The sequence below is a fragment of the Oreochromis aureus genome, linkage group 7 (assembly GCF_013358895.1).
Source record: "Oreochromis aureus strain Israel breed Guangdong linkage group 7, ZZ_aureus, whole genome shotgun sequence".
In the NCBI taxonomy this organism is placed as follows: Eukaryota; Metazoa; Chordata; class Actinopteri; order Cichliformes; family Cichlidae; genus Oreochromis; species Oreochromis aureus.
The window spans coordinates 61,077,454-61,097,502 of record NC_052948.1 but is presented as its reverse complement, the minus strand read 5'-3'; the positions used below and the strand labels follow the sequence as shown (position 1 = coordinate 61,097,502).

At 40.0% G+C, this 20,049-nt stretch overlaps 1 protein-coding gene across 2 annotated transcripts; it reads left to right on the top strand.

Annotated features, from left to right (window-relative positions):
• The first annotated feature begins 8,433 nt into the window (after window positions 1-8,433).
• Window positions 8,434-15,645, top strand: LOC116322544 (carbohydrate sulfotransferase 5-like). 2 transcript variants are annotated; one of them, XM_039615801.1, is made up of 3 exons: window positions 8,455-8,551; window positions 10,715-10,879; window positions 12,121-15,645. In XM_039615801.1, exon 3 carries the CDS (start codon window positions 12,205-12,207, stop codon window positions 13,435-13,437), a length of 1,233 nt encoding a protein of 410 aa, XP_039471735.1. In that variant the 5' UTR covers window positions 8,455-8,551; window positions 10,715-10,879; window positions 12,121-12,204; the 3' UTR covers window positions 13,438-15,645. The 2 variants fall into 2 exon arrangements, with proteins under 2 accessions (XP_031598501.2, XP_039471735.1); XM_031742641.2 differs by lacking the exon at window positions 10,715-10,879 and having other exon boundaries at window positions 8,434-8,551.
• Window positions 15,646-20,049: the final 4,404 nt, after the last annotated feature.

Below are 20,049 nucleotides of genomic sequence, written 5' to 3'. Positions count from 1 at the left end.
ACCCCAGCTGAGCAAGTACTATTCTAGTACCAGTTACCAGGTACTGTGACCTAAAGGAAAACCCTGAAAACTGTGGTGAACCATGACATGTCGATCCAAGTAGGTACTAATGGAAAAGGAGCCTATATATAACTGTTCTGCAAGATAATTTCATATGTCAGTTATTAATAACACTTCTGTATTTGCGTGTAACTGGCTGCATGGTATGCCCATGGAAGTAAAGTCCCACATGGATTCTCAGCAGGGCTGAAGATTCAGCTCCCACGTACAGTTCAGTATTGAATATCGCATAAAATAAACTCTATAAAACATGTCTCTGTATGGCAGAGATGCAGAAATGTGTGCATTTGGCACAGAGCCATGGCTCAGTGTCTGAGAGTCTAAATGAGTCTCACAGGCCTGAAAGTGTGATAGAAGCCTTTTATAATTATATATAATTTATCATTCTTAACTTTGACCTGATGCTCAACACAAACAAGTACCAGCAGAAATTTTGGACTTCAGTTTTTTCAAATGTTTTACAGCTTGTCCTACTGATAAAAGCCTGCCTTATGGCCATTCATGTTACACAAAGTAATTAAGCAATAAACAATTACATTAAACAATTAAAGGTTTCTGTTTTTCATTTTCTAATCAAAAAATTCTGTTTGACTACAGTTAAAAAAATAAACGAATAAATAAAAGGACAGTGACAACAAATTTCAGGAAAATTATGACATAATCTTCCAGAAAATGAGCTTAAAAATACCAAGTCACTTAAAATGTTAAATGACGCACATGACTCTCTAGCAAGTCTCTGTAAGCTGATTTTGAGAATTAACTTTGCTGCCCTTTGAAATCAGTGGAGGATAACAGCACTGTGGTTTCAGATCTCTATTTCTAATAATCACCGAACTGCCTTTTTATTATTTTTTATTACTTAATTATTTGGTCTTTTGCAGAATGAGACATAGACTAGCCAGAGCTTTGCCATATCAGACAAAGAAAAGCAGAGGTTGATAAGTCAGCACATCTACTTGTAAAATAGCTGTAATGATTAAGTGATTATCAAAACAAATGACTTATCCACCAATCATCCCACTTGGTAAAAGAGAGCACATTAAATGCTATATTAAATGCTATATACACACACACGTGTGTGTGTGTGTGTGTGTGTAAATAAAATCCCGGTCTTTATTATTCTTTACGGCCAAGAAAGACATGGCTCAAAGTGGTCTAACTTAAAAAAATGATCTTTAATTTTACATATTCTGGAATATGGAGACCGAGCAAGCCACCCCAGACATGCCAGCCGAGGTCTCAAGCAGAAACAGGAAGCCAGGTTATTTATATACTTCTAGACGTCACACATGCTTTAAATTTCGATCAAACCCTCTGCTTAGTTTCACTTTCTGCCTGCAGTTACCATGCTCTGCAAAAGCATGCAGTTTCCTATCAGTACTTTTGGCACAGACTGTGCCAAGAGTTGGGCCTCTCTTATACATAAAACAATATAATCAGCAAATAAGCATTAAAAATATATATTTAAATCTCAACAATATATATATATATATTTTCCTGTGTATATACATACTTTTATATATATGTATATATTATATATATACTTTTATATATACTTTTTTTTTTTTTAAAAACCTCATGAAAAACTCTCTGGTAGTGACAAGCAGCTTGTTCTGCTAGATGTTCCTGTTTGGTGAAGTAAGTGAGCTCACCACAAACTTGGATAGACTTTCCATTTATTTTGCAATTTTCATGTGAGCTTATGCTTTAACGCTAGCTGCACAACCTGATGAATGACTTCTTTGTAGCCGCACAGACGTATGATGAATATCTCGAAACTCTGATTTCGAGAGGCTTATGTGCTCCAACAATCAGTGTCCCACTGAGTCATGCTACCACAAATGCTGCAGATGCTCTTGACACTGTTAAATTAATAGTTAACCTGACCTTGCTTCTTACTGCAGTAACCCTTGATGTGGGTGTTTAAGTTTCCATGATCAGACTGTGTGACAGAACTGTATGCTGTTATACTCACTGCTGTACCACTCTTGACTTCCTCCGTACATATTGACAACAATTACAATCACAAATCTGAAATTTCACATCAGACCTGTTGTCACTGATTTTCAGTCCAGTTTTGTCATCCCTCAGCCTTTTGTCCCTGTTTTCACACAACGACCGTTCGAGTGAAATCATTTCTGATGATGCTTCAGTGAACAGTAGATGAGTCAACCGAAGGGCCAGATACATCACTCAGGTCTGGTATCTAGATTTCTTCCCCCTGGGTCTTAAGGACTTTCAGATACTAGTTGTCTTCTGTAGATAGGTTTTCTGCTATTAGCCTTTACTTGTTCAGTGTATTTTAGAAAGCCAGTACTTAACTGTAAAATCGATGATATGTAGTAAAGTGTCCAAAGCAGCTGTTTCCAACATATGTAGGATACATTGACATCCGTTAGTGTTTGGAAAGTGACATGAAGATGTAATTTTACTTCTGTACACCATCACTGTTAATTTTTAATAAAACAATATATTATTGAAGTGCAAAGTTTCTGCTCAAAAGTAATTATACAAGCTATGATTTAAGGCACGAGAAAGAAGGGAAAAAAGGATTTGTACATATGTTATGTACTTCTATTATGGGGGGTAGCTGTATCTCAGGAGGTAGAGAAGGTCATCTACTGACTGGAACGTTCACAGTTTGATCCGTTGGCTGCTCTGATCTATTTGCCAAATACCCTTGAGAAAGATCCTTCTAAGAGTGAAACAATTGAAGACAAACAGGTGATTCCTAGAAATAAAAACACTGGTATAGAGTAAATGTATCATTCACTGTAATGACACACTGTGAGAGAATGAGGTGTGCTAATTATTATTTCTTTCAATTTCAATTAATGACAGCAATAAATATTGAAATGTATCCCTATCCTTGACAGCTTCACACTGTAAGAGGATGATGAGGTTTTCTTAACAGAGGATATCACTGGGATGCCATCATTTGCCTGAGTCACTAAATATATAGTATTTTTATTTTCATGCTTTCCCAGAATATCCAGTCTACAAAAAGAGAGTCTATAATAAAATAATTTCCTTAATATCCACACTCATTTGACCACAAGTTTCTGTCTGTGCAATTTACTGATGTTCCCTAAATAAGTCATATGAAGTCAATCATGAAGTTACTGTATGGAAAAAACAACAGTAAATACACTCAATGACTGCATGTGTGTGCGTTTTGGTGTGTTTGTGTGTGCAAGATGTTGCTGTGAAAACATAAGGGAATGAAGCCATTTGTCACAGGTTTCCAAAGACAAGTGAGTAAAAGTGTCATTAATAATGCATAATACATTTGGATTTGGTAGACAGACAGGAGCTACTTTTAAGATTAGGCTTAAAACTTTCCTTTTTCAATAAGGCTTAGAGTTAGGGCTAGATCAGGTGGCCCTGAATCCTTCCTTGGCATCATCGGCTGCCCTGTCCCCTCCCTGATGGACAGTTGTTCCTCCCGCTGCCTCAGCCGGGCAACAAACCCTATCAAGGACAGCTCCCGCCGTGGTTTTGACCTGTTCAACCCCCCGCCTCGTCCCCCAATCCAAGGACCTCCCTCTATACCAGAGGTTCCCAAAATGTGGGCGCAGAGCCATTGCAGGGGGGGCGCGGTATGAAAAGGAAAAAAAAAAAAGAGCGCTTGGACACTGTGGACAGGTTTTTGACGGGGCTCCCACACAAACGCAAAGCAGGAGATGAAGCATCGCCAAATATGTTTCCAAACCAACTTCCTTCCAAGCCAAAGACTAGAAAATATGGTGAAGCATATCTTCCCTTTGGCTTCACCTGCACAAGTGCCGAGGTAGGTCTCCCCTGCAAAATTAGTTTCCCTGCGTCGGGAGCAGCGCTGGGCTCTCCAAATCACGGACAAACAGTATCCCACATTCTTGATTTTTAGTTCACAAACACTTCTTGTAATAACTGACTACTCCTGACATTTTGGACATGTTAGCTCTTTATGCAGTAAAGTTACAGCGGGATACAAATAATATCAGGCTGATCCTGCCGTAATTTGTTCCCCCGGTTCAAATCACGGACAAACAGTATCCCACAGCTGTTTATGTGTTTAAACCCATTTTGCACAGAGAGGCATTTTTTGAAAAATGTATTGACAGCAATGTTGAATATTATTACACAGGAAAAAAACAACTACACATAAAATAATTACACCGTGACGCCTCTGCCTTTCTAAATGCAGGGACAGTAACTGCGTGTGTATATGTAAGCGTGTAAAACCTGAAGATAGTCAGATTAACAGTATTTGGTCTCTAGCTGCCATTCTGCAATTCATCTCATGTAAACAATAACGTGGCGCACAGCGTGACGTGAAAAGAGGCACATACCTTTGACGTTGCGTGACGAACTGTAATCCTCGTCCACACATAAACGCAAAAAAGGAGTTTTAAATAATCTCCGTTTTCGGTGAATCGCAACGCCGTTTACGTGTTGACGAAAAGCCCAAACGCATAGAAACAGCTGAGTTTTCAAAAATACCCGTGTGGGTGTGGACGTAGCGTAAAAGAGTTAGTAGTATATTTTATCACTACCTGTAATTTATTGCCGTTTACTTGTATTTGCTTAATTACTAAATGTTTGAGGTGTGAAATAAACCGCAATGGAGTTTGTAAACAAAATATGGGGGTGTGTGTTTGGAGGATGTGTTTGTGCGGGGGGGTTAGGTGGTGGGGGGCGCGAACATTTTTCTTGTAAAAAGGGGGCCTGGCAAAAAAAGTTTGGGAACCACTGCTCTATACACAGACTACACAACTACCATCACCACGGTGCAATACTTAATTTGCGTGCAATAACCCACACTGTAAATTTATAACACTATTTATTTTTTCCCGATATTTGTATATTTGTTATTTTTGAATACTGTTCATGTGTATATAGTGCCGCAGAACTGTGGACTTCCCTTTCTTTCCCACATATCTGCACTGAGTAGGAGATACTCATTGTAAATGTGTATAGTGACAATAAATGGCATTCTATCTAATTACGCTGCAATAGGTCAAGGCTGTTGGGGGATTCCCATGATGCATTGTTTCTTCTTCACTCACCTTTTTCACTGTTTTTACGCCTCTCTTTACGCCTTTAACTATTAGTTATTCATCTCTGGCTCTCTTCCACCGCGCCTTTGTCCCGTCTTCATCTACTCACCCCCAACGGCAGTAAGTGACTTGAGCTGAATGGCATTTTTGCTGGTCTAGTCCATAACCGCGGTCAAGTGAGACGTCATTTGTGAGCCGCGGTTAAACTAGCCGACTCTTATCCGCCGCATAAATTTTCTTGCGCTCCTACACTAGCCTTTACGGCAGCGCCTTTTCTCCTTCTTTCCTGATCTCAAACATAGACCCGCACACACATATACGCGCGCGCGCAGTCACACTATCGCGCGCGCACACATTGCATTGTGACAGCCCAATACAGTCATTGGCACAGCCTGGAGTCATCATATTCATTAAAAAGCAAGAATGTGTTGAAAGTTGTGGGTCAACTATCAAGGGTGATTTTTCATGAATGTTTGAATATGATGCAACCCAGTAGCGGTTTTTGATACGGGCGACCCGGGCGGCATCGTGGTGAGGGGCGGCATCACGGGCATCGGCAAAAAAAAAAATTGCTCGTACTCATGCTGCCCCGACATCAGCCAGCGCATATTGGGAATGGCAGAGGCACCGATCGGTTTTCTATCGCCCATTTGCTGGGAGTAAGGGCGCCCTCCGTTTGCGAGGTGCGCCTGCTGCTTGCGGCACAGGGAGGAGAGGGCGGGGCGGCGGGGGATTCTCTGGCTGGCTGGAGCAGCTTCTAATAACCAACTCGCAAAATAAAACAAAATAAAAACAAACCAACAAACACGAAAACACCAGACATAATGATACAGACTTATAATTTGCACCGATGTTTTTTCGAAATTCTATACACGAAAAGTGAGCGCGAGCCCTCGGTGCGCCTGCTCGCTGCTGAAGTCAAAGTAAACTTTATTGTCATCTCCGCTACATACAGTCCAGTAGACGACGAGGCTGCAGTTACTGCGGTGCAAGAAAACAAACAATAAATATAAGAAGAGTAAGAAAATAAATATACACCTTAGGACTCGGGATCAATAACAATTTAAAATTTATAGCTTACAGTTTGATGATTTAAAGTCTCACACATAACCCGACGAAAGGGGAGGAGAGCCCTGCTGCTTCCAAATAGAGCACATTTCATTCATAATGTTGTAAATCCAAAACCATTATGTATTCATGACTTGAGGGAATGTTCGCCCAGGGCAACAAACAGGTTAGGACAGCCACTGATGCAACCAGGCTGTCCCAGTGTAACGGTTGCACGCACGCGTGTATGTCTGAGTGCGTACGCATGTACGTGCGAGTGCACGCGAACGTGGAAGTGTGCGCGGCGGCTACGTTCACACTGCAGGCGAAAGCGCATCAAATCCGATTTTTTCGCCCCTATGCGACCCATATCCGATCTTGGTATGACAGTGTGAACGGCACAAATCCGATATTTTCAAATCCGATCTGGGTCACTTTCGTATGTGGTACTGAATCCGATACGTATCCGATGTTTTAGAAAGCGACTGCTGTTTGAACGGTCAAGTCGCATTAAATCCGTCTTTTACGTCACTGACACAAGACAGACGCCAATTATCAGCGCCGGAGAAGCGCCCGATAGGACATCGCGAACGATTTCCTACCATCCGGTGAAACTGTTGGGAAGACAACGTTGGAGAAATGTGAACATTTTATTTTTACTGTATTTTCTGCAGATTCTGACAGAAATCTGCAACTATCCTTTGAAGCACCGCTCCTCTAAAACAGCAAAAAGGATCATTATTAGGTTATCTACATTATTATGTAAATAACAAAATAACTTAAAGCAAAAATCTGGAAACATAAAGTCCGAAGTCTTTATATTAAGGGCCATCAGTGAAACAATATTGTTTGCTCTGGGTCTAAACAGAGCGAGTTGTGTGTGACATCTTCTTTTGCGCATGCGGGCCGCTTTGAGCGTTCACACTGGAGCGCGTTTGATGTGGCATTTTATGTGTAGTGTGAACAAGCAGACAAAAAAATCGGATTTGATCAAAAAATCGGAATTGAGCATTAAGACCTGCAGTGTGAACGTAGCCTATGTTTGCGATTGGGAATGAAGGAATGAAGGAGGCAGTTCACAAGGTCTGCCGCGGATCTCGGAGAGAATAAAAATCATTGTTTCTGTGAGAACTCACAAATGTCACCGAGTTCCTGGAGGGAAATTGCCAGAATTTTCGGAATGGACGTAAGGATATGGGGGTGGGGGGAAATCGATGGATAAATATATTGTAACGATGGTTAAATGTTATTTTACAGTGACATGTTGGTTATCTCTGCACACTGTTGTTATTTCTTTAAGATACATGTTTGGTTGTGCTGCAGGAAAAAGGGAGTTAATGTGTGCAGGAAGGGGAGGGGGGTCTTTGTTGTTGTGTGTGACTGTGCGGGGCTGAAGTGAGGTGTTGTATGAGAGCACTCTCCCCGGAGTTAACGGCCTGTTTGCCTGTCACCGAATAAACGGACAAACTGAGACCAAAACGTCTGGTTCTTGAGAACGTTACAATATTTACCTTCGAAAAAAAAACTCACCATAACAAAAAGTGGAAACCAGCAGGGATATGTCCGAACATTTAATTTGTTTTTTGTTTGTTTGTTTGTTTTATTTTGGCTGCTACATTTGCATTTCCAATGTCTTGTTGGGTTTGTGTGTCTCTCTGTGTGTGTGTTTATGTGTAATGTCCTTACTCATATTGTTAAATAGACTTCAGCGAACATGATTCTCAATGGGGTTATATATAAAATACAGAAATTATTTGTTTTGCAAGTATCATTGTGACTTGTAGGCTATCTTTACGATATTGTACCTGCAGTATAACCAATCCAGCCTTTTAGGTTCAAAACTGATGCGGCTTCTACCTTGTGACAGGAACATTGTTCGTAGCTCAAGGTGAATTAATACAATTCATGATGAGTGACGCATTTTACACATTTCACATATTATAGGTAAAAAAAGAAATAAAAAAAGTAACTTCCAGGAGTTTAAGTACGTGTAATTGCTTTTTGGGAAATACCGGGACACCGGAAATTATTTTTTGGCAGATGATCACAGAACTACAAGATAATTAACACACAAAGCACCACACACAAGAGCAAACGTCTTTAACGATGTCGGCAGTCGGTTAAATGTAAATTACGGCTGTTTAACAGTAACATTCCAGCTTTCCACTATCTTCCCCCACCTGACCAGTTATGCCGGAAACTGACGACAAAAGCCTCATGCCAGCCCGTCAACCCTGTGTACGGAAAAATACCGGCCCGCCCCCAAAACTCCGCTTTTTGAACGCCCGGGGACTAAAGAAAATAACAGCAGCAGCAGCATTTGACCGAGGAAGCGCAGGAGGAGAGGAGAGCTCCCCGGTGCTGGGACACTCAAAGGACTGTGGACACGGATAACAACAGTGAAGGTGAGACTTTTTCTTGGAAAAAGGCATGTAGTTCTGTCAAGTTCTGCAATACTGAGCAAGAACAGTAATGGACAGATTGTAAGACTACTGGATAATTTTTCATCCCAAGGAATTGTACTGGTTAGCAGACCTATGTGGTAAAACCACATTGCTTTATTTCACACAAGGATACCACAGAGTTCACACAATGAATGAATGAGATCATTAAAAGCCACAAATTTGTGCATGGACCAAAAGCAGCAATGCGTTAAAATATTTTAAATTATTTTAGCTGCTCTACAGGCAAACACACACACACACACACACAGTAGCGGTTTTTGATACGGGCGACACGGGCGGTTGCCCGGGGCGGCATCACGGTTATCGGCAAACAAACAAACAAACAAAAAAAATGCTCGTTCTCATGCTGCCCCGACATCAGCCAGCGCATATTGGGAATGGCAGAGGCACCGATCGGTTTTCTATCGCCCATTTGCTGGGAGTAAGGGCGCCCTCCGTTTGCGAGGTGCGCCTGCTGCTTGCGGCACAGGGAGGAGAGGGCGGGGCGGCGGGGGATTCTCTGGCTGGCTGGCGCAGCATCTAATAACCAACTCGCAAAATAAAACAAAATAAAAACAAACCAACAAACATGAAAACACCAGACATCATGATACAGACTTATAATTTGCACCGATGTTTTTTCGAAATTCTATACGGGAAAAGTGAGCGCGAGCCCTCGGTGCGCCTGCTCGCTGCTGAAGTCAAAGTAAACTTTATTGTCATCTCCACTACATACAGTCCAGTAGACGACGAGGCTGCAGTTACTGCGGTGCAAGTAAACAAACAATATAGTGAGAAAATAAATATACACCTTAGGACTAGGGGTAAAGGGATCAATAACAATTTAAAATTTATAATTTACAATTTGATGAATTAAAGTCTCACACATAACCCGTCGAAAGGGGAGGAGAGCCCTGCTGCTTCCAAATAGAGCACATTTCATTCATAATGTTGTAAATCCAAAACCATTATGTATTCATGATCTGAATCCTGGGTTGTGTGAAATCCCAGAAATAAACCCTAGACAAAGTGAATCTGTGAACTAAGGTGTAGGTGTATTAGGTTATGTTGTGGTGATCCTCGAGTTGGGGGATGGGTGTTCATATGGAGTGCAAAATTAAAACCAATGGAAGATGGACAAGAAAAGGTCAAAGCCATCAGGTGCTCAGTTTAGAAAAATGAGAAAAGAAGAGGAGGAGAAACGAGCAAAAGATACAGGTAAGCAGATGTGTCATTGGATAATGGCAGGTCATCCTGAAACAATCAGAATCAGAATACTTTATTAATCCCTAAGGAAATTATGTGGGTTACAGTTGCTCCAAGAGGAAATGGTAAAAAAAAAAAAATGGTAAAAATAGTAACAGTAACAGACTAAACTCCAAACATTATGTAACATTATGTTACAGATTTTACACATTTAAGAAATAGCACTAATATATACAGATCACTCAGTTCTAAATATCAAGGATTAACAGAGGTGATTATAAATAAATATCAAGAAGATTGACAAGAATATTACAGAGTAGAAAAGAGCGTGTGTAAAAAGGGTGTAGCTATTGCAGTGTTTACAGTGTGTTAGATGGAGGAGTTGTACAGGGAGATGGCCACAGGCAGGAATGATTTCTTCTGTCGGTCAGTGGTGCTTTTTGGTCAACTCAGTCACTCACTGAACGTGCTCCTGTGACTACCCAGCATCTCATGTCATAGAGTGGGTGGGAGGTATTATCTAACAGTATCTTTATCTTGGAAAACATCCGCCTCTCAGACACCACCCTAACGGAGTCCAGCTCCATCCCCACAACATTACTGGCCTTGTGGATCAGTTAATTTAGTCTGTTGGCATCTGTGACCCCACTCTGCTGCCCCAGCATGCAACAGCATAGAAGATAGCACTGACCACAACAGAGATACAATGAGATAACATCAATTAGTAGGGATAGTGAAGTGTCACTTGGCTATGATAGTAAACAGTAGACACTGATGTAGCTTACTGAATCTTTTGGACTGTGTTCAGCACAATATTATATTATTATATTGTTGATTTGTCCTCTTCTCATTGTATGACGAATTATAATGGCTGTTCGTTAGCCGTTTGCATACTATGCATACTCTCTCTCTCTCCAGAGGGAGTGTTCGCCCAGGGCACCAAACAGGCTAGGACCGCCACTGCCTATATATCTGAACAGGAACTCAGGAGCAATCCCACCCCTGAAGCACAAAGGCGTGGTTAACTGTTCACACACAGAGTGAGAGAGAAACAAGGGAAGCAGAAGCACACCACTCTAAAAAGTAATTCAGAGGCTTAGTAAATATTACTAAAAATTTAAGTTAGATGAGCCTGATAAAATCAAGAATATCCTTTTAGTAATTATTTGAGTTTGATAAGTTGAAATAAATGTCTAAAATGTTAACGTATGTGTTTGTGTTAAATTAAGGTATTTATTTACATTTATCTCAGACAAAAAATTCAGTATGTGGTTCACAGAATACCTTCTTTGCATGTACTTAATATTTTTGTTTAAAATTGAGAAATATTTGAGAAATAGGTATCTATAATCATCAGTATCTTGAGATGTGGCGATCGTGGCTCAAGAGTTGGGAGTTCGCCTTGTAATCGGAAGGTTACCGGTTCGAGCCCCTGCTCGGACAGTCTCGGTCATTGTGTTCTTGGGCAAGACACTTCACCCATTGCCTACTGGTGGTGGTCAGAGGGCCTGGTGGCGCCAGTGTCCGGCAGCCTCGCCTCTGTCAGTGCGCCCCAGGGTGGCTGTGGCTACAACGTAGCTTACCATCACCAGTGTGTGAATGGGTGAATGACTGGATATGTAAAGCGCTTTGGGGTCCTTAGGGACTAGAAAAGCGCTATATAAATGACTGAATGATTCACACACACATTCAGGACGACTGAATGTAGTGTAAAGCGCTTTGGGGTCAATAGGGACTAAGTAATAAGCGCTATATAAATACAGGCCATTTACCATATTTAATATTAAGTACAATTTTGATTATGTTCAGTTTACAATATTAAGTAAATGGAACAAAATTTTGGATTAATTGACCATCTATATTTCAGTTACATTGACCAAGCGTGTCAGTGTTATTTACTCAATTATTTCATGTTTGTGTAACAACTACAATTATTCATTTCAACTTAATATGTTTAAGCTTTAGTTATTCAATTGATCAAGTATATAGAACAGATTTGACTGGTTTCCAATCTACTCAATATTTTTAAGTGTGAAAGTGCTGCCTCAAAAATTTTAAGTAAATGTCAGTTTTAGTTTTTAGAGTGCAGAAGGAGTAGAGGACCATGACAGATATATGAAGCTAAACTTCTGTGCTGACTTGAGATGGAACGGCCCTTACAAAAAGTATCACTGGCTCATGTGATTTAAAATGTTTAAGAAGGTGGTTCACAACCAGTGGCATGCCACATTTTCCAGCAAAGACAGGATTTGCATGAAAATTATGTATTTTATAAACACAAATGTTAAATTTATATCATTTGTCTATTTCTTTTTTTTATGCAGCAAAAGAAACACGGCTTAAGACAAGATTGAAGAGAGAAAGATTCACACGAAGCACCATTGTCTTGGCAGCAGCTGACAGCCACAATGTTGCACTACAGAGTGAACCGCAACACCATGAAGTTCCTGGTGATTCTATATGGGGCAGCGTTGTTGCTCGTCTGCGGCTGGTACGTGCACCTCAGCCTCTATGACCCACCCCCATCCAATGACAAAGTCCACATTCTGCTGCTGTCATCGTGGCGATCAGGCTCATCCTTCATGGGCCAGGTGTTCAGTCAGCACCCGTCTGTCTTCTACCTTATGGAGCCTGGTTGGCATGTGTGGACCCAGCTGAAGCAAAATGGTGCACAGGCGCTTCGAATGGCAGTGAGGGATCTCTTACGGAGCCTGTTCCACTGTGACTTCTCAGTGATGGAGTCCTACCTTCCAGAGAACCAGAAAGAAATGTTTATGTGGAGTCACAGTCGAGCTCTGTGCTCGCCTCCAGTCTGTCCTCTCACCCCACGTAATCAGCTCAGCAACCAGACACACTGCTTACAGAACTGTAAGCCTCGAGACCTGAAGACTGTAGAGGAGGTGTGTGGCTTTTATTCTCATGTGGTGTACAAGGAAGTGCGTATCTTTGAGCTGGAATCACTTTATCCACTTTTGCAGGACCCAAACTTAGATCTCCGCATCATCCACTTGGTCCGAGACCCACGGGCAGTGGTGCGGTCTAGGGAAGAGTCAGCCAGGGCCTTTGTCAGTGATAACGCTATCGTCTTGGAACAGAAACGCATCAAGGAAGCAGAGATACAGTATCAGGTCATGCAGGAGATCTGTCGCAGCCATGTGCGTATCAACGAGAGGGCGGTCGTGAAGCCACCTCCATTTCTAAAAGGCCGTTACAAATTGGTTCGCTATGAGGATGTGACACGCAACCCACTCCAGGAGATCAAATCCTTGTATCAGTTTGTAGGTCTGGAGATGACCACGCAACTGGCCACATGGATCTATAAGGTGACCCACGGAAAAGGGAAAGGCTCCATTCAAGAGGCTTTCGACATCACATCGCGGAGTGCCACTGACATCTCTCAGGCTTGGCGCACCATGCTGCCACACAACACGGTCAAACGAGTACAGGAAGTGTGTGAAGAGGCCATGTCTTATCTCGGGTACAGGACGGTAAACAGTGAAATAGAGCAGAAGAGTCTCTACGTAGATCTGCTGGTACCACGAGAACAGCTCAGCTGGTCACATGATAAAACACCACAGCTGGACGACAGTTACAACACAAAGTCAAAGACTTTATGGCAGATGCACAACACAAAGAACTAGATTAGGGTACCACAGACCGACTGTTAAAAACTGTCATAATATCCATTTTTAAAGCACAGACACTGTTAGTGGAGAGGCAAGATTGATATGTGAAAAGGAAGCACAGTATTCTGTTGATGTACATTTAGTGTTTGCATGCCACGATGAAATAGTCCCATGACTCATTTCCTGAAGTGTCTGTAAAAGTAGACAAAGCTTTAAGCAGATAAAGTAATCTCACTTAAGTTATTTATTTATTCATTGCTGCAAAATGAGATTTGTCAAGCACACCAACACTAAATCTAAAACCTGCCAGTACCCCATCTGATATCCGTCTGAAAATAAATGCTGACAGTTATACAGTCTTTTTCTGATAATACAGGAATTAACTATGATACATTAATGAAATCAAATATCTCTTGCAGTCTACACAGACAGAATAACTTTACAGAATAAACATCACAGAACCTTTAATCTGTGATAATAAATCTATCTTTTTCTGGTAGAAAATTTTATTCCTTTCAGATTCTAATTTTCTCCATGAAAAAGGGGAAGAGACTAAGAGAAAAGGTATAAATCAACTACTGTTAATTGTGTTTAGGGTGATTTAAAAAAAATGTTGATACTGATTTTTTTTTTAAATGCATGAAAAATTTTCAAAGGTTTTTGTTAAAGATGGACTTCAGCCACAACTTAATGTGAGTTTTGTTTTTCCTTCATGACTGAGTGTTCTGAGTGAAACGATATCTTCACTTGTACATTTTTGGAAACCTGCTATACTACTGTACAGAAGTGTTTATATTGTAAAATATTGCTTATTTGACATGATAAACACTCAGACTGAGGGTTTATTTGATCAATGGAAACTTGGGTTATTCTACTCACTAAAAAAACACTGGCTTTGAATCTCTTTTGCGCTGGTTTGGGTCTCTTTTGTATGGAGCCCCGCAAGACATTGCGAGATCTCATAAAAGTTTTGCGAGATCCCAAATTACTTTTGCGAGATCTCGCAAAACTTTTATGAGATCTCGCAAAAGATCCGGCTACCTTTTGATAGCAGTTCTGTTTCTGTCTGTACTATGGAGTAGACATGGAGGAGGATTTAGAGCATTTACTGTGGTCAAGAGAGGTTTCACAAAAGGACATCATGCACATGCAACAAGACAAAGTTACGGAGCCCCACAAGGGACATTGGAGAAAAAAAAATGTAGATGAACTTTTGCGAGATCTCGCAAAACCTGTATTCTGAATACCACCTTTTTAAACATTAACTGTAACGCAATACAGTTACTCATATTTTGTACTTAAATACGTAACGTCGGTACATACATTCTATTACTCCCCAACACTGTGGACCGGTACCGGTCTGTGGCCCGGTGGTTGGGGAACGCTGTGTTAGAGCCATTTTATGTTTTTTGGTATTATTGCAACTTGTCAGCATAAGAGGGAGTAGTAATGCAATTTGCCACTCTCTCGGTTTGTATTGAAGAGTGAAACAACTGAACACAAACAGGCAGTTACTGGTATAGAATAACTGTGTCAGTCAGTTCAATGACTCACTGTGAGAAAATGAGGTTTACTGTAGAGTAACGTGTGCTATTATTAGTTATCTGGGAAAGTTTTGCCACTGCAGTAAAATGTATTTCTATACTCTGTGAAGGACAGCAAAAGTAGGGAGGAACCTGGAATATGTGTTTAGTTTTGCAATACAGTAAAACAACTTTCTTAATACTCATTGGACTGTAAATGCAACAGAAGTAATCTTTCCTAACACACGCAAAAAAACAAAACAAAACAAAACAAAAAAACTCAAAGAACAAACAAACCTGGAAATACCTACTATTGTAAAGGATTTTTTCTTTCTTTTACCCATTTTTTTCTGAGCAATTTACTGATCTTCCCTAAATAAGGTATATGTATGATATATAGTGTATCTTTATTCACACCAGTTTAACCAGTTTTTGTTACAGCTCACTGATTGCGCGCTGCTGAGAAAAAGACGCTCAGTTCAGTTAATTTCTGCTCTGTTTCATGAAAATCCCAGTGTTATTCAAGAGCAATTTTATCAGTCACAAAACTGACGCTGAGCCTCTTTAATATAACCATCATCTTTTTAACATTAAAAGAAGGCTTGTTGGCAGTTGATAGTAAATCTGGCCCTAAATGTTTCTTTAAAATGTTCTACTTTTTGACATGATTTAAATCATTAAAGTAAGTTTATATCAATAATATCCATCCACTTTTTGTCAATATGGTCAGGGAGAAACCTCAGCGGCTTAAAGCCTAAAAGATAAAGAAAACGTCATAATAGCTTCAAATAGTTGACTCGATCGCCACCAATTTTGTGTCTTTATATGTAAAATACAACGCTTTTTGCTACTCTGTATGACTTTATTAGCCCACTCATCTTTATGTGCGGCTTGAGTTCAATGCAGGTATTCATTCATTCACAGTTCACTTAAGAACCTGAAACAGTATTTCAATCAGGTTCAATTCTTGACTTTGACTGGGCTTTTGCTCCTGGCAACCATTCCAAAACCAGCCATACCTGTTGAGATTTTTTCTATGTGTACTGCCATGAGCTATAACATATAGAGTGTGACATATAGCGCTTAGGGCTTTTGTAGAATATACACTGGGAGTGCTGGCTATACAAGTCTGGCCTAAGTCTTCTGTCACAAAGACTGCAGCAGTCCAGAAGTTGGGTTAACCGTCTTTAATGAAGTTCCACAGAAGAATTGTTTACATCAGAGCTTGCCAGGCTTAATCCAAATGCAGTGCAGCCATATGTGAAGTTATTGTTGTAAAAGATACAGTATATGTGACTGTGAGCATGGTTTTATGGCAACACAAACAGGCTATTCTATAGTTAGTAGAGTCACAGATAACTAAGAAACAATCACAACACATCACATCACACAGCAGTATTTTATAATGTCCACAAGGGGTCACTGTAGACCATAAATTGGCTAAATAGCACACGTAAGGCACGAACATGGCAAGCTAGCAAAAGTAACTGTTGCTAGCTGATAGTAATAATAAGAATTTGGCCCCCTTCATAAGTCTTGTTTTTTGTTTTTTTTTACTCTTGTGTTTTAAAACATCTTGATGCGTGCTCAATCATCCAGGTAAGTAAATCTCCAAGAGTTGATTCTGTTCATCTGGATGTAGTGTTTTCAGTGGGAGAAACGTTAATTATGATGAAGGAACTGACCTCCCAGCCCACTGTTCCTTCAGTGGGCTGGTTTCAGTCATTATGCAAATGTACTGTTTATAAGATTGGGGAAACCTGCAGTCGGCTGAGACTGAAGAAGTCACTTGGATGAGTGACGAAACATTTCTCCCACTGAAAATGCTGCGTCCAGATGAACAGAATCAACTTTTGCAGACTCTTGTGTTTCTTCTCTGTTTGTCAAGTTTATTGCTGCATTTCCATTTTTCTCTTCTTACCTCCCTAATTCCAACCCTGGACCAGGAGTAAAATTAAAGCTCTGAGTTTTACACTCTGTGAAGGACTTGAAACGCATCTCTGTGATTCCATGTCTGAGCTTTCAGTTTCTATTTCACTTTGTAAGACAAGTCAGTCAGAGAGTGTATGTGAGTAAATACTGACATGTACTCCTGTGTGTTTTAGTCTATTGTTAAGAACCTTTATGCCTTTACACTCATGAGAGGATAATTTGCATGGCCATCTGCTGGCTGAGTCACAAAAAAAAAATATATTTTTATATGTTCTCTAAATATCCAGCTTAAAAAGAAAGAACGAAAGAAAGAACCTGGAACATGCTTTTAGTTTTGTATTTTTTGTACTTGTCAACCTAGGCTGCACGAAAGGCCCCCGGATCCTTAGATCATGCCAGAAAGAAGACAGGTCTGAATTTGCTCGTCGTGTTTCTCAAAGACATTTTGATTTTTCCAAAAAGATTGAAATGCATAACAGAAACAATCCCATTATTAACAAAAGTGACTAATTGTGAAGTTTATTTTTAGATACTCTTCATAAAAACAATGAAGACAGTAGAAAAAGATAATTAAAAATAAGGTAAAGCAAAAAACAATAAATAAAGAACATCTTACAAATACGGTAATGTGCAAACAGTATCAATATAAACACAGGTTTATATTTGGTATTTATAGCATTTTATTGAGGTGCACAAACGGTTGTCTGTCTCTGTGTTAGCCCTCGGAGTGACCTGTACCCTTTCATCTGTGACAGGCTTCAGCCTCCCACCTGTGACCTTGAATTGGATAAGTGGAAGAAGATGGATGGATGCTATGTTTTTCTTTTACGACAGCTCAAACATTAAATAACATTCATCTCATGATTTGCTTCAATATAGACACACCGCTAAATAATAGTAATAATAATAATAACACACAAAAAATGATTACATTTTCCATAACTATGCAGCTGTTAGGTGTCTCTAACGGGTGGATTTAGTAGCAGAAACACACATGGGCTCGGGATTGCGTTGAATGCTGTTTTATTTACAGCGATAGGAGATATTTACAAGGGACGGGGCTAGGTACAGTGATTGGGTAAATGTGCGAGGAGATGGAGCCCAGGGGATGGAACAGAGGCGAGGTATGCTGGAGGATGGGTGGTGCACCGGAGCGACTTGAGGATGAGGGACAAACAGAGTTAGGAAATAGCGCCGAAAGTCGAGAGTTACATTTAGGTAAATGGGGAGAGTTGGAGAGCTTACTTGAAACACAGAAAATACAGGTGTGGGCAGTGGTCACAGGCAGGTGCGAGGTAAATCTCCGTCACCGATCCAAGAAGACCAATTCCAAACGAACAGGCAGGCGAGCAGACGGCGAGACAGGCTACTACAGGGGAAAAACAGGCAGGGAGACGGATGTTGAACATAAAGCTCAGTGGCGTTAATCTGGAGACTCGTTCTGCAAATCACGTTACCACTTGTGAAAGCGACAATACTCAAGCTTCTTAAGCTCAGAATGGAATCGTCTGCAGTTTTCTTATTAATTAAAGACACAATAAACTTAGTGTATATGTACTCCTAAATTTGATGAAAGTGATTAAAATAGACAGCTCTCCCTCTTTTTATTCTGACATTTAACGAATTCAAAAGATATTTCAATATTTATTTATCTAAAACAAAAAGATTTACTCTAAATTGATGTTTAACAGTAAAAAAAATGTTTTTATGTTTTTTCCCTAAAGTGTATGTAAATATCTGGTTTCAACTGTGAATATACTGCTGTGTAGAAATTCTTCTTGTTTTGCATAGAAATATATTGAACAACATACAAAGCATAATATATAAAATAACATTTACCTGAGTTTTTTCTTTTAAAGCCCCTTATGTCCATTGTTGTGTACATCAGTACATAACTGAAACCGGTTTAGAGTGCTTTATTTAGCCGTGCAGGGTAACAACTGAAAATATGAAATAAACACACATGCAAGCTAAGACTCTCTAAAACCCCCCAGCTTTGTTGTTCGGCTTTTCATTTCGCCATTTGTTGATTCACTCAAAGAGCAAGTAACATAATATGGGTCAAGTGATCAGTTTGATATCAATCAAACTGATCGTTTGGAGGTCGTTTGGAGTAGAGGGCCAGATCTAAAACCTGCAAGACTCCGGCTCTCGAGGCTTGAAATTACCTAGCACTTAAAAAACTCTATATATACTCGCTCCCATTCTTCAGCGCTAGCTTGATGCTGAATGCTGATGAATATCTGCACCAAAAACACCGTTCCGATCGTTTCAGCTCATTTTAACTTCGGAGTATCACGCTACTTATAAATTACCTTGTTCCCTCTTTTTTTCTGTTTGTATACGATACCTACTGGTGATGTATATGCCAATAGGGTTGTCTTTTATAAATCCTTGTTCCCTTCATTTAGGCTCAGAGCTGTTAAATCCGTTTAATATTTGAAGGCGCACAACTCAGATGAGTTAAAAACCTAAAGAGCTTATTTTAAAAATGTAGGGAGTAGAAGGTAACCTACAGACATTTGTGCAAAAATGCAGGAAGTAAAAGGAAATGCTCAAGTAAAGCACAGGTACCTGGAAATTCTGCTTATGTACAGTAATGAAGTATTTGCCCTTTATTACTTCCCTCTGGCTATAGCATCTCTGCCAGAAATAATTTCCTTGTAAGTAAAGCCGATTCTGAAGTACAATTTTACTAACTCCACACTTGAACAGAAAAAATAGTAACGTCAGGGGAGAGATCAGAGTTCATGTCTTAGATACAGGATCCACTTGGGAAAATATATCTGTTGGGCATTTTTCTTGGCCTTCAGACAATAATTCTGATTGCTACAGGCAAAAAAAGAAAGGAAAAAAAAGAAAATGTGATTTCTTTGAATTTTTACTTATCTGAATGAAAAAGGAAATTTCAGTGAAGGACAATTTTCTTAAAAATATTTTGGATTGTTTTATAAAGTTTAATCAAGTATGAATTATTTTCATTAAACCCTTGAATTTGGATATAATTTCCAAAAATGAACTAATTTAAATATTTCCCCACCAGTGGTGAAGCATCAAAACTTATGTGATCGACTAAAGTCTCCCAGCGTGGGTTAGTTTACCTGCTCCTTCTTAGACCAGCACTAAGCTTTTAATTGCGTTATTTTGCATCCTGGCTCCATTTAAGTGCCCG

Bases quoted from the DNA above. Each gene is read 5' to 3' on its own strand.
- LOC116322544 (XM_031742641.2), top strand. From the start codon at position 12,205: ATGTTGCACTACAGAGTGAACCGCAACACCATGAAGTTCCTGGTGATT.